Genomic DNA, 14860 nt, shown 5'->3' with positions numbered 1-14860 from the left:
GACACCGTACTCAGTCAGAAGCTATATTAGACATAGTGGTTCGGAACTACATTTTGAACAGACAGAAAATGTTTTCGAATAAGAAAATGGACGATTCTTGATCAGTTTTCATATCTCTTAAAAACTACAACTCAATAATGTTAATCCCTGTTCTAGAAAAGCAAAAGTGCATCTTTTTTCGTTATTCATCTGATGGAAAATCTGGAAACCTGAAGGAGTAGTTCGATTGACTAGAAAAATGTCTCAATTTTACGATTTCCCTAATTACTGTGAACCAGAGTGGCATGGAAGTGAACATTTCTTATCCGGAAGTCGGAAGTCGGAAGTTATTTTTCTTATCCGATGCAACTCTGCTGTGAACCTTCATATCGATTTATTCAGTGTCTCAGTGTTCCAGTCAGTTCCGTTTGTAAGTTTAGGTTTCCTTACCTGGCCAATTAAGAAATCTTTTGGCTTCTTGAATATGACGCTTTTCTATTTTCAGCACCTGAAACATCATTCTAATTAAAAGGTTCCTTGTGTCTCCACATTCAGAATACTTTTCAGAGCACACCTCTCCTCTCTTCTCCCCCCAACAACCACCCCCACTTTTCTTTTCCTGACAACAGAATATCAGAAACCGCAATGTCTCATTTTCTTCCCTTCCCCTCTTAAATCCTTGCACATAAAGGTAGCCGAAAAAATGTGTCTGCGTCTCCGAGTTTCCCACACTATTTCCAAGCTTTTCTCTATTTTTTCTTCAATTACATCTGCCAATCAAGGCGCTCAAGACTCCCAACCTCAACCCACCTCAATCTCTCTTCTCTCTCTCCCTTTTCTTTTCTATTTTTTTCTTATTTTGCTCTGAAAATCCGTATATAATCACTTTCCATTCTTTCACTCAAAAAACCGCCCATTATCATCAATCCATCTGAGAGAGACCCACCAATTTTCTCACCAATCTGTTAGTTCCGCCAGTCTATTCTCTCTTACGTTGATAGTTTTGAAAAATGGAAAAAGGTTTTTGAAGTTTCTAGAAAAGAGAAACGAAGATCAACGTTTTGTTTTTCGATCATTTCAGAGAAAGAGACGTAAGAAGAAGCGAAAAGTCTCGCATAATCCGACTTCTTAACCCTAGAATCTTGGATCTATCTTATCATATTTCGTGAGCATTTTATGAAGCACTTATTCAAATTTTAGTACTAGTTAGTATTAGTTAGCAAATTAGTAAAGTAGTACTGTTCTACCAAATTGTTGATTTAGCTGACTAGGGAAGGTCATGGAGTCAGTTTGGAGTTATGGGACGTGACTTATACCATTGGAAAGTTGAGAAAATGCTGATTTTAAATATATATTTACGTTTTGCCCTCAAGGTCTGCTATTCGTGAAAAACAAGATCAAAGTTAGGAAAAGTTGAGAAAAATGGAAAATAAAGTCCCAAAATTTTTTCGCGTGTCAGAAAGGTAAAATTTGTCATTTTTCGAACTTTGACTCTGTTTTTCTCAAATACCAGGCCTCGAGGGCAAAAACAAAATATACATTTAGAGTCAGCGGGAATTCAGTTTTCCAATGATATAGGTCAAGTCCCATAACTCCAAACTGACTCCATGACCTTTCCTAGTGACTGTCGACCTCACATAGCCATTCTAGTGTTCGTTGCGATACAATGCTCCCTAGATCGACTGCTCCTTGTAAATTCAAATTTTGATTCTAAAATTGATTAGTATGCCGTACTATTAGAGAGAAAAACTTCGTGACCTAATACAAAAACAAATATAAAGAAACACAGCGGATTCCCAGCAAGACATATTTTTCAAAAAGTTTTCAATCCACAAAATCTCTCACTCTTGATTAGTCTCAAGATTTTCAGCAACAAGGTCTTCCCCCGACTTATTTTTCTTCTTTTTTTCTATTCATTGCTCTTTTCTTTTTTTTCAATAGACGCCAAAAAGTGGGGGTCACTACATACTCCCCTCATCTCATTTTTCCAGTCTATTGTCTTCAATTGCTGTCTTTTTTTGCAGACTTCCGATGTTTTCGTGGTTTTTTTCTCGTTTGGTTTTGACAAAATAGGTGTTTTTCTAGGAAAATAATTAAAAACAAGCGGTTTTGTGAAGGTCTTTTTTGAATGGGTCGGATTTCTTGGGGTTTCTTTTTCAGTCTTTTTCATAGTAGTCTATGAACTCGGTTATCTTTTCGAAAATGAAAATTTCCTCTATCAGTTCCAGTCTTATTCTTGATTTTCATTATTTTTGTCTTGTTTTCAAAAAAAGAAAACAAAATCGAGAAATAATTCCGAAAAAGGATCAAATCAGAAGCCGCTCTTTTTCTTATCAAGCTTCTCTTCCCATCTAAGGTTCTGAAATCAACAGAAATAAATCTGAAAAGAGAAAACATAAATCCGATCGGTGTTTCCTGTCGTCATTTCATGTTGCTCTTTTCTTTTCTTTCTCTCTTTTTTTTTTCAATTTTCTCAAAGTCGTTCAAAAAATGAAATTGGCAATTCCCATGACAACGCGGTGAAAGCATTGCTATAAGCGGTTTCGGTGACATAGAAAAAAACCGGAGGAATCAAAAAACATTCAAAAGAGCATCCTTCCGTTTTCAATGAATCGCAATCTTCCAATTTTTCGTATTTTGTGTGAAGAGTAGACACAATTTTGTAAGATTTCAAGGGTTGTTAATGAATATTATAGGGTTAGGGCGATTCAGGCATTTTGAAGTTTCGATGTTTGAAAGTAAATAAATTTCTCTACATCATCCAAAAACTTAAAATGCTAAGACTTTTGTAGAAATTGCTCGGGTGTACAAAACATATTTATAACATTTTGAAACCTGCAGACGAAATTATAGCTACATATAATATTGGAAGATTTCCAATTACGGAGCTCACCTGAATATGGACTTTACCAGGACGCTCAATCAGGCAGCTCATATCTGAAACCCATAATATAAACTGGCACGCAACTAAAGACTACTAAAAATGAAATCGGTTTAAAGGAGTTTTCAAATTTGCTTTATTATTCTTATTCATATCAGTTTTAATTGCCAACTTCCCAAATTGTCCAAAAGCCAAATCCCAAAGTTTGACACTTGACCCATTTCCATGTTTTTGTCGTTTCCTTTTTGTTTTTTCTCTCTCACAAGCCGACGTCAGCAGAGCTCACTCCCCATATCTCACTGCCTTTTTAATGAATCACCATACTTCAAAACGAACAAGACAAGAAAGAACAGAACCTTTTTCTTTCTTCTCTCAAAAGTTCTGTCTCTCACATAAAATGTTTGTATAATTGGTGCAGAGGGTGGTGGTGGGAGAGAGAGCTCCTTCAGAAAACACTTCCGCTCCATCCATTCACCCACGAAAAAAAACGTCTGAGTTGGGGGAAGGGAGGGATAGACTCTTGTAGACACCAACCAATTTGTATTCTTTTGAATGTAGATTCAATGTATACGAACATTTGTACTTTTCCTGTTTATTGTTTTTCCAGAGGGGTCTTGATCCTTGAGTTCACTTTTTTGTTTTCCTTTCTGATCACACGGATTCCTGTTTGCCTGCCTGGCAACGGTGTTCGACTAACTGGAAGTTGGAAAGTCAGTGTGGCCGAGTTTTTCAGTTATTTATTTTCTAGGCCACCTTAATGTTGAAAACGAGACATCTTGATCCCATTTTGGAACCATGCAAACATGAGGAAGGTAGAGGTTGATTCTGACATTACTCGTTTCAAAACGTCTGGTTTCAGACCGTCAGAGTCCACTTCCCTTTGGTTTTCTAGGCCATCATTTTTCTCGTCCCTCAAACTTTTAGGTCACTTATGTTTATTCCATATCAAGACACCACACAACATGTGTTTTGTTTATAAGTTTCTATTCTTGCGGAATTCCTTAGTTTCCTAATGTTTCTGGTGTCTGAACTTCATACCACCTATCGATTTCCTCTTTTTTCTCTCCAAAAGATTAAGTACCGCCCATTTATGCTCCGCCCTCCTTCAGAAAGTGTTCCCTTGGATTGACCTCTCATTGAATAGAGGCCAACGGAGGGAAATAAAAGGTTAGAAAGGAGTCAACACCGGAAATGGGCACTTTTGAAATATTTTCACTTACCTTTTTTCCTTTTTTCTTTCCTTCTCCCACACTTTTTTTGCTTTTGAAAGAGACTTCCTTGGAAACTTTTTTCCTCTTTCGATTTCTTTGGGTCCTTGGTTTCGATTACTTGAGTTACCTTTCTCACTTCATTTGAACTTTCCAACCATATTATTTTGTATAATTTTGACATTTGTGGAGTGCACGAATTCTAAGACTTTGTGCTCGTGAGAGACTTATTACTTGAGCACAAAATTTTCTGAAACAGCCTAAAGTAGAGTCTAAAAAAGGAAATAGGGAAGAAATATTTGATGGATTCAGAATACCTGAAAAGGTTAAAAAAGTAGGACGATGGAAGTGAAAGACCAAACACGGGAGGGCTTCACACATTTTAAATTCAGGAAAAGTGATGGGTGGCCAATTTGGAAAAAAGTTTTGTCTGCTGGTTAGTCTGATCAAAAAAAACTTTTCTGAACTTTTTTCTGCTAAAGAAGCTCTGAAACTAAAAATATTTTCAAACCACCCCTTGCATTTATTTTCGGTGGGTACGGCGTCTAATTTCAGGTACATTTTTGCCATATGGAAATATTTTAATAAAAATTATTTACAACGGAAACCACATGGTTCAGCAGAACCTGCAATCGAAAAGAGCTTATTCATTTTTTCCAAGGCTGAGATAATCAAATCAGTTTTAGACTTTGGCCCTCCCCCTGACCTATCTGTTTGTCCGAATGTCCAACTTCCTTAACCTTTTTCATTCTTCACGTCATTTGTTTGTTCAAACAAGTCTGTTCCTGGAATTTTCTAATTTCTTCGAAATTCCTCTCCGCCCCATTTTTGAACGTGTCCATTTCCTGTCACCCATCCCTCTTCTTTCTCGAAAGATCCCATAAATTCAGTTCTCTACTTCTTCTTTCTTTTTTCGTTTTTCTCGTCGAAAAGCTCATCCATCGTGTTGACACTTTGACGAGGACGACCATTTTCACACTCGTTTTTCAAAAGAAAAGACGGAACGAAACGCCGTTTTCCAGTTTTCTCGTTTTAACTTTCGAATTAGAGCAAATCTAGAACCTCATTTGCAGAATTTCGAAAGGAAATTAAAACTAACAAAAAATGGAATGGGGGGTGGGCGGTGTGATGACTTTTCGAAGGAGCCAGAATAAGGGGAAGTACGTCATTCATACGGGTATACTCTGAGAGAGAGGAGAGAGACAGATGACGTAAAAATACTACAACTAGTACACTTTCTGATTTTTATTATTTTAATATAGTGTTTTGAAAAAAAATTACGTGAATTTCATTTGATAATTTCATAGAAGTTGATAATTTTAGATTTAGAATTCGAGCATTTTGAACTTTCTACATTGAGGGAAGTACCTGATAGTACAACTAGGCTGAACATTTCACAAGCTAGATTCAGTTAATTTAAGAAAAAGCTAGGTGCATCCTGAAATAGATTACAGCCGATGAATATAGGCTTTCCTTTCTACTATAATATACCTTGAAATTTTACCACCGAACCATCGAACCAAAACTCAAAAAGCTCAACCAACTCACCTCTATTCTCTCATTCCTAATTGAAATCTTTTTCTCTCTCCTTAAAACTTTTTGAGTACAATTCAGGTGCTGTGAGAACTAGAAACGTGGATATTCTTTGTGCTAACTTTCTCTCACTCTCTCTGAAAGTTCTCACATATTTACACTGATAGATAACACCTGCAATTTGCGCATTTGTTCCGAAGAAAAGTTGAATGAAAAGAGCTTGAATGGTGTGTTTTGTAGTATGAATCATAATATTCATTGAAATTTTCTAATCTGAAAACATATTAAAATATTGAAAAACACACTTTCGTTTATTTAAAATGACAATGTAAGATGCTGTGCTCAGACAGAGAACTGGTGTTTTGACATATTATCACGACACACTTCTTACAACCGCGCTCTACCGAAACCGAAGAAAATTGTGTGCGAAATTTAGAGACTTAGAAAAATAGAGATATTTTTCAAGGGCATTTTGGTGGAGCGCAGTTGTAAGAACTGTGCCGAGCTAATACGAAGAGACTCAGTAATCTTTTAGGCCATTGGAATCCCAAAACTCTCACCGTAACCCTTCTCTCCACCTCATCAAACACCATAACAAAAAACGTTCTGACTAACTCCACTAGTAATTTTTTGTACCTAAAATTCAACTATAATTTTCATCAAGCTCCTTTTCCCTTTTCTGTCTGACTCTCTCCCTTCTGTTTCTTTCTTTCCAGCATTCCCCCCGTTACCCGATCCAAAAATCTACTACCCGGCTTCCCGAAAATCTTGTTAGTCACGCTCGACCAATGTCTTCAGAATAGGTATTCTGAATTTTTTACACTTCTCTCTTCTCTTTATGATCTCAGATTTCACGGGGTGTTCTGGACAAAGAGAAGACGTCAATGGGATGAGTACAATAGGGAGAAAAAGTTTATGATTTGATTTGAAAAAGACTAGAGTCTTACTTTTTGAGTGAGCAGGTTTTGGAGAAAGTTCGAGAAACTTTGGGTGGTCAAAGATTTCGAAAACTCGTATAGACTTATTTCGAAATTTTTGGTCAGCTGCCGTATGAAATTCTTTCAGACCTGGATTCATCTCAAGTTTTAAAATGTTCAGTTCAAAACTGTCTCAGTTTTGAAATGACTCATGGTTGCTTTATTGAAAATATCAGATAGTAGCTGTAGCCATCTCGTAGTTTGTACCCTCTCTCAAAAAAATCCCCTAAACGAGCATTTGTCGGCCTCAAATTTGACACCACCTCATCCCGTTTTTACGTCTTTTTGCATAGATACTCCCCCACTTTTGCCCACTTTTGCCCTCTTTTTTTCTTTTATTCTCTTTGTTTTTTTGCTTTATAGTACTTTGAGCTCTGTTGGTTGGAAGTCACTTCTTGGCTAAGTTACCTGGTAATGGTTGTGTTTTTATTTAGTTTCTTTTTCTTTTGCTGTTTCCTTTGTCAGTTCTTACATAGTAACACGGAACTATTTTTTCCTCAGAATTGGAGATGTCAAGTTTCCAGAAGAAAATATATGTTAGACCTCTAACGAAATCAAAAATTGAATGGGAACTGAAGAAGAACAGAAGTAATTATGATTTTGTTAGCAATGATAAATCTACCATCACCTCAATTATCTCTTCACACTCCGTGCTAATTCTGATGTCTGGCCCTTCTCCAACTCTCAAGTTTTTGCGTCACTTCACTTTTTAGCTCTCTCAGTTTTCAATTTTCTGAAAACCCTCCACCTTTCCACCTGTCCCTTCTGAAAATGACCTCTTGATTCAATTCAATTCTATTCATTTTCCTTCCTCTTTTACTTGTTTGTTCCTCTCCAAGAACGCCTAACTTATTCTTTTCTTTCAGCGTTTTCCAATAATCCTTGTGGTGTTCTTTTCAAGAGACAAGACAAAAACAATGATCGAGTAGGGACGGAGATTGAAAATACTAAAAAAGAGAGAGAGGGAACGAAGAGAGAGAAATATACCTGGATTCAAGAAATGGCAGGTCCGGAAGGGGCGATCATCAATGCTTCCGCAATGCAGATCGTTCGTAAGTCTTTTTGTTTTCGTTCAGTTAAAAGTTATGGGGAAATATTATGCGAAAATTGGAAGTGGAGAAAATAACTTTGCTCTACTGCTAAACTAGAAAATGCAAAAAATCTCTATTGATAATAAGTTGATTCAAAAACTGATAGATCTGAGAAGACATAGTGTCGGCGTTACAATTCCGAGTCAAGCCGAAATCAGATTTTGCAAAACTTACCATTTTGAAACTGAGACGCCTCGGAATCGTCGAATCAGAAAGCGGAAAAAGTAAGGTTCTCGTCCTGTTTGGCTCCTGTTCATACGGTTTCGAAACGTCTCACCTTCTAGATGGCTCAGTTTCAATCTATCTTGGTTTGGATACGCCCCAGACAGTTTGTTTACGACTAAAAGGCTAGGCAGACTTTCTCTAGAAAATTATTTCCACCTCTTCTCTCAATATACTGTTTAAAGAAGCCCACTCGAAATTTCAGTCACCCTAGTTTCCTGTAGTAAGTACACCCTTGTTCCAAAAATTATGTACTTCCCTTCGAAAAACTCCCACCAAGTCCGCAAAGAACCTTGAATTTCTTTCCGCTTCTCCTTTCAATCTTAATCAAAATCTAATTTTCTCTCCGAACTCTCTCCAGTCGATTCTGTTCCCATTACGCTTTTTCTTTCTTTTCTGTCTAAACATTATTTCTCTCTGGAAAAAGAAATTCCAGAGCAGACCAATTTAAGACCGGAAAAAATGTTAGGGGGTGGGGATTCCAGAGGGACATTAACATTCTGGAAAAAAGAAACGAGAAACAACGAAGTGAGGGAGGAGGGAATGACAGACTGATTGATGTGTTTGACGTGTGATTACAAATTGGGCAGAAAAAGTATGTGTGTGGAGAAGAAGAAAAGAGAACATAAACGACAGATATGGGGAACCTAGAAAATCTATATAAAAATATTTATTTGGAACCTCTTATGCAGGTTTATAATACCCTCAGAAATGAGTATTCCGCTGATGTTTCCTATAAAGTTGAGGTTCATGGTGAGCTTTTTATTATATGGGTTTCTATTTTTTGATTTTGAAGCCACCAAACTAAAAAATTAAAACCTTCAGAAATCCATCACTACGCAGAGAATGCCCACTCTCCCGAAGTGGACAAACTCTATCAGGACGATGCGGTGTGGATCATTTCCAGCAGTTTTATCATTTTCACAATGCACTCTGGTAACTTTCTAACTTCACCCATCCCGTTAAAATCAAATTTCCAGGGTTTGGCCTTCTCGAATCTGGAAGTGTGTCAGCAAAAGATGAAGTGAATATAATGGTGAAAAACGTGGTAGACGTAGTGTTCGGTGGACTTTCTTATTGGTCATGCGGTTTCGGGTTATCATATGGAGACTATGAACCATGGAGGAATCCTTATATAGGTTTTGGAAAGTTTTTCTATGATCCAACACGAGATTATGGTACGAGGGAGAGCATAAACCAAGAAGGATGGTCGTATGCAAGTTTTTTGTTTCAATTATCGTTAGCCACGACTGCATCGACGATTGTGTCAGGTAAGCAACAATACTTTAAGCAACCACGCTCTATTGAACTAGCTATAAGATCCCCGCAAAATATGGTTTGAGCTAGGTTCTTCTAGCTAGTTCAATGGCGCTCTATTTTAATCTAATAGACATTCAGCTACACAAATCTCAAACCGGTCCTTCTTACACTATAACAATTTATATACACTTTATAGGTGCAGTGGCCGAGAGAGCTAAACTGAAATCTTATATTCTACTTGGTTGTATAGTTATCTTAATACAAGCCCTACCCGCCCATTGGGTATGGGATAAAGAGGGTGTATTCTACAAGAAAGGAGTCGTCGATTTCGCTGGATGTTCTGCTGTTCATATGGTTGGAGGTATCATTGGACTGATTGCAACTGTTTATTTAAAACCGAGAAGGAATCGATTCAATGAAGACAGTGTTCATCAGATGAGTAGTCCCACGAATGCATTATTGGGTACATTTCTATTATGGTGGGGATGGTTCGGTATCAATGCTGGATCTGTTTGGGGTATTACTGGAGGACGATGGAGACTCGGAGCACGGGCGGCTGTTGCCACAATTATGGCTTCGATTGGTGGAGGAGCAACTGCGATTACTATTAGTTTTGTGAAGACGAAAAAGCTGCAAGTCAATTTTCTTATCAATGGGATCTTGTCCTCGATCGTTTCTATCACAGGTTTGTTTTTTCTATTGTTAGATATTTGCTCATAAGACAAGACTACAACCTAGAAAGTCGTAAATTAGAAACTGTTATTCTAAGAAAAGTAATGTTTCGAAATCATCGATGCAACATGTGTCATATAAATTATAGTCCTTCTGCAAATGCCATAATTTATGTTAGATATTGTGTTGTAAACTTGAAAATGCAACAAAAACTAGAAAATTATGTTTTTGTGGGAACTAGGTTTTATTAGGTTGACTCAACAATAATATATCGAACATGAATAGATAATTCAAGAAGTTACTTAGCGGCAAACATGAAAAAACTTAATTTTTTTAAATATTGCCGAGACTCTTGAAGCAACTCTAATACTCTAGCTATCCTTCTCTACAAGGAATATTAATTCTGAATCTCCATTTTTACCTTCCCCATGTTATTCCAGCTATCTGCGCAGTCTCTCGTCCGTGGCATGCTCTTGTCATCGGCTCCATTTCATCTGTCTTCTCGATAGCTGTCCTTCCACTTCTTGATCGTCTACACATCGACGATCCAGTCGGAATCGTACCTATCCATCTAACATCTTCTATTTGGGGAATGATTGCTGTAGGCATATTTTGTGAAGAGGACAAGTACTTGGTAAGTTGTTACCTATAATTATACAGACGAAATGAAATAATTTCAGACAAGTGCCACTAACAACATGTCTGGTCTTTTGTACTCTTGGAGTTTTGAACTTCTCGGAGTTCAATTATTATGTACAGTCACCATATTGATCTACTCCGCGACGACCGGGTTTCTGGCTCTTTTTGTGAGTTTTATCGAATCATTTTTATTGAATTCATCAAGTTATCATAATCTAATTTGTTCTTTTTCAGCTAATCAGTAAGAGTCCACTCGGCCTTCGTGTCACAGATTACGAAGAACAAATTGGTGCTGACGTTATTGAGCACGGATTGGCTGGAACAAATGTGGCCAGATATGTAATAGAGAAGCCGCTGTCTACAAGGTAAGTTTTTTCTAATTCTGGACTAGAACACAGAACTAATTATAACTCTTTTAGAACATTCCAAACAGTGACGAAAGCAATCACAAAATGGAAGATGTTGGCGAAAAAGAAGAGTAGACAGAAAAGAATGGAAGCAGCAAAATTGAAGAGGCAGGAGGAGCAAGAAACGTATGCACAGGCAAATGGAAGTGAGTTAATTCTTCAATTTATGAGATTTTCATTAGAGCGTATTCGCGTACCTCAAGAAAAATCTGGATGCTCAGAAAAAATTCTATATTTTAGCCGCGCTTGCCAACGGAAATGGCAATGGAAACGTGCTTCACCATCGGACCAATGCCACTAGCAACACTACCAACAATACATCAGCACCGCCAACCACAAACAGCAATGGAACAGGACCGCCCAAACGGAACAGTGGACCTGCTTTCAGTAACCAGGTGGCGCCGTTACCAGTTAGTAGTACAGGTAGAGAAAACTTACAATTAGTGTTTGGAAAATTGAAGTTAATATTCCAGTAACAACGGCTAGAGACGCACCAAGTACGGGAAGACGAGCGGGTTCGACAGCAATAGAAATGGAAGGTCCTGCTTCGAATGTTCCAACAAGTTCACATCCTACGGAAGCTCAACCACCACCCACTACTGCTGCTGACGAACCGGGACCATCTACAAGCGCTGCAGTGGCATCAAGAAGGCCATCGTTGGAGAGTAAACCGGGTTCAGCTACTTCGAGAAAGTGAGTTTTCATATTTTCGAAACTCCAAAAACTCTTGAAACTTTTCAGATCCATATCTATCACATCTGTCTCAACCGGTACTGCCACTGGTATCAGTATTGCACCTACCGACTCTCGGCCATCAACAACTTCTGCCACCTCCATTTATTCCAAAAAATCCAGTAAAAACTCAACATTGGGAAAATTCGTACGGGCGCCGGCTCCCAGAGCTCTCTCACCTCCGATGGATAATCCACCAAATCCCCCACCACCAGAAGTTTGATTCTATCTTTTTGCATTTGCATTTTTCTCATTTTTCTGTAAATCTCTGCTGAAAACCGGGTTGAGCTTTTTATAGATCTTATTATTTTTGTTTCGCTTGCTTTTCAATCGGGTACTGCTTTTGAATAGTATCTATTCACTTAAAAAGCAGACGCTTTGTTTCTTAAAACGGAATAATTTTTATTTGTACTTTTTGTTTCTTTCTGCAAAAAGAAAATAATAATAAAATTAAAATAAATTAATGAATTGAATGATTCAAACTGAAAGAAAAAGTAAGTGAAAGACAGAAAAATGGCATAGACATCAATAAATATGAAATATAAATAATAAATATAATTATATGTTTTATAAAGAGGTAGGTGCCGGAGAAGAGGAAATAGACGTCGAAGCAGACGGCGTCAATGGAGCCAACGAGATGTTGATTCTGATCGGTTGAGCAGATGATGTTTGATCGGCCGACGGGGTGAATAGTTGAGCCGAGTTTCGTTGCACCTGTGGACTAGTGCAAGCGGAATCACATTGTGGCGAACACTTGTCAAGGCATGAAGATGGAGGTGCGGATTTCTGAGTGACACAGGCAAGTTGGCAAACCGATTGGCATTCGGAAGAGCATCTGGAAATGGAGCTAGAATTTCAGATAAGACAGAAGGTTTTTTTTCTGGCCTGACTGATATTTGGCTTATTGAACTTCGTAAGATTGAAAAGTAAAAACCCCAAAAAACTTGAAAATTTGGGCTATTTTCCATGTATCAAAGACAAACAGACACACAGACAGAGGTTTCGAATTCTCAACTCACCTCTGCTGTGGATCCAACAAAACTGGGTAAGTCTGAGGAGATGGTGTACTTGGTTGAGAAGCGACTATTGGTGCACAAACGTCACGGCATGTGTTTTGGCAACTAGCTGGACATCCCTCAGAAGGAGGAGTCGACAATTGAGCACACGAGGTGGCACATCCAGATTGACATTGATTCATACAGTTTTGTGGCTGAAAATCAATTGATAGTTATTTTCTCACTAAAAGAAACCACACCTGTTGCTGAGGCTGAACCGGCGCCGCTGCTTGAGGAGCTGTCTGAGTGAGCATAGATGCTTGAGGTTGTTGCTGCTGCACCTGTTGTGGAGGACTGTTTTGAACGGTTTGTTGTTGTTGTTGTTGAGGTTGTTGTTGAACCTAAGCACTCTTATTATATGTACTGTCGTTTTTATAAATATTGTTACCTGAATTTTTATTTTGATTGGTGCATTAGTAGTAGTGGTTGGTTGATCAGCTGGTGACTGTGCTGGGCACATAGTGGAACAAGTATTCTGACACGTGGCATCACATGTGGATTGGGATACTCGGTTTGAGCAAGATGAGCGGCAAGTGTCGGAGCAAGTGGACATACAGTTGGCACCATCGTCGAGTACTTTGATGCTGACCTAGAAAAATGGGATGGGTAGTTTCAATTTTGGAAAAAGAATTAACAAGAAACACGAGATTTTACAATAAAACGCTAATCTCTATTGCTAGTTTCAAGGAAAACTTTTCAAAACGCGTTACCTTCAACGGCGCTTGAGTTGTGGTCTGTGATTGTGCTGCCCCTCCATTTGAAGGGTTTGATTGACAAACTCGAGAGCACGATCGATTACAAGAGCTCGCACATTGCGACGACCCATATTGTTTTTGTTGACAAACATTTGAACACTAAAAACCTTTTTATTGTTAGTTTTTCCCTCATTGTGTCACCTGAGAATTACAGTCAGACAGACAAGATTGACCAGCTACTGCTCTAACTACTGATGGCTGGCTTTTGACTTGAATTCGAATTGGTGGTGATGATGTTTGAGTGGATGAAGCGGATGATGGTCTGAAAATATAGAGACTTCATACTTTGCCGTCCTTCAAAAGAGGTGTCATGCAAGATGTAGATAAGAGAAGGTGTGCTTACGCGAATTGTTTGTTGCATGCGTTGACACACGTGTTCTGGCAATTCATGCGACATCCGAATCCACCGGAAGACGAACACGTCGGGCGGCATGTTGAACGACATGAGTTGGCACACGAAGAGGATGCTTGACATCCACAGGAAGAGGAAGAAGTGGAACTAGAAAAGGAAGTGAAAGGAGTGAAACCAACGAGAGATGATGACTTACGCAAGTGGGGAACACGAACATACTCGTTGTGATGTGGAAGTGGAGGAGGAGCATTTACAGGACATTTGAGGTTTCGAGGAGGAGCATCCACATTGACGTTTGCTTCGTGATGGGGATTTCGCGTCGATCTGGGATGAGAAAGAGGTCAATGAAAAAAAGAGGGGATTCTGAATCTGAATTCTGGATTCTGGAAAATTTTCTCGTATTGAGAAGCCGATAAACGTATAAGTGACGAATTAATCAGTGATGTTTACTGCAGAAAGTTTCACTGAAGTAGGTCAAAAAGTAAACAGATAACTTGAAGAAAAACGACAAGAAAACTGAATCTAGCTTAAAATCTGCAGATAACATGGCAAATTCCGGGAAATATGTTTCAGATTTTTCAGTTTCAGAGACCCCAAAAACTACACAGAAAACTCAGTACCGTATGAATGAAAAACAGGACGATGACTAAGAAAACAGTAGTTTTCATGCTCATCATGCTTCTCTCTGATGTCGTCGTCGTCGTTGGCAGAATGGAAGCACGTCTCTCAAACTGAATGTCCAGACGGGTGGGTACCTCCAGGGGTGGAGAAGGTGGGAGCATGTCCATTGTTTACTCAAAAAAAGAAGAGGCGGTGGCCAGCAAGCCGGCCCCTCCCGGGAAGAGAGACTGTTGCTCCTGCTCCGGGAGAGAAAACTACTCGACTTTTGCGGTCTCTTCTCCAGACGGAGTGATAATCGCCATTTCATCCGCGCCGTCCACACAATATCTCTTTCTCGCTTTTCGGCCGCCGATAATAAATGAGATGATTGGATGGGTGATGAAAAAAACGGAAATTGATGGGATAGAATGATTATGATAGGTGTTATGGATGGGCAGGGGAAAAGGACGCAAAGAAGACGCTGAGCACATGAGCAC

General features: G+C 38.7%; 3 protein-coding genes across 3 annotated transcripts; 1 reads left to right on the top strand and 2 right to left on the bottom strand.

Annotated features, from left to right (window-relative positions):
- Positions 1 to 8529: 8529 nt before the first annotated feature.
- On the top strand, positions 8530 to 11824 carry GCK72_005007 (uncharacterized protein; the record flags this gene model as incomplete). Its single annotated transcript, XM_053724985.1, has 11 exons — positions 8530 to 8644; positions 8717 to 8827; positions 8872 to 9162; positions 9348 to 9836; positions 10264 to 10457; positions 10504 to 10629; positions 10697 to 10827; positions 10882 to 11015; positions 11110 to 11292; positions 11343 to 11562; positions 11611 to 11824. 11 exons carry the CDS (start codon positions 8530 to 8532, stop codon positions 11822 to 11824), a joined length of 2208 nt encoding a protein of 735 aa, XP_053589179.1.
- Positions 9583 to 10432, bottom strand: GCK72_005008 (uncharacterized protein; the record flags this gene model as incomplete). Its single annotated transcript, XM_053724986.1, has 2 exons — positions 9583 to 9781; positions 10245 to 10432. The coding sequence occupies 2 exons, from the start codon at positions 10430 to 10432 to the stop codon at positions 9583 to 9585; spliced, it is 387 nt and encodes a 128-aa protein (XP_053589180.1).
- Positions 11825 to 12168: 344 nt separating the features above from the next.
- On the bottom strand, positions 12169 to 14551 carry GCK72_005006 (uncharacterized protein; the record flags this gene model as incomplete). Its single annotated transcript, XM_003117059.2, has 9 exons — positions 12169 to 12436; positions 12621 to 12811; positions 12857 to 12997; positions 13045 to 13245; positions 13367 to 13510; positions 13553 to 13673; positions 13755 to 13910; positions 13960 to 14087; positions 14384 to 14551. 9 exons carry the CDS (start codon positions 14549 to 14551, stop codon positions 12169 to 12171), a joined length of 1518 nt encoding a protein of 505 aa, XP_003117107.2.
- Positions 14552 to 14860: the final 309 nt, after the last annotated feature.

This window comes from Caenorhabditis remanei, chromosome II, assembly GCF_010183535.1.
Source record: "Caenorhabditis remanei strain PX506 chromosome II, whole genome shotgun sequence".
Taxonomy (NCBI): domain Eukaryota; kingdom Metazoa; phylum Nematoda; class Chromadorea; order Rhabditida; family Rhabditidae; genus Caenorhabditis; species Caenorhabditis remanei.
The sequence above is the reverse complement of the archived record's forward strand: the minus strand, read 5'-3'. Positions and strand labels throughout refer to the sequence as shown.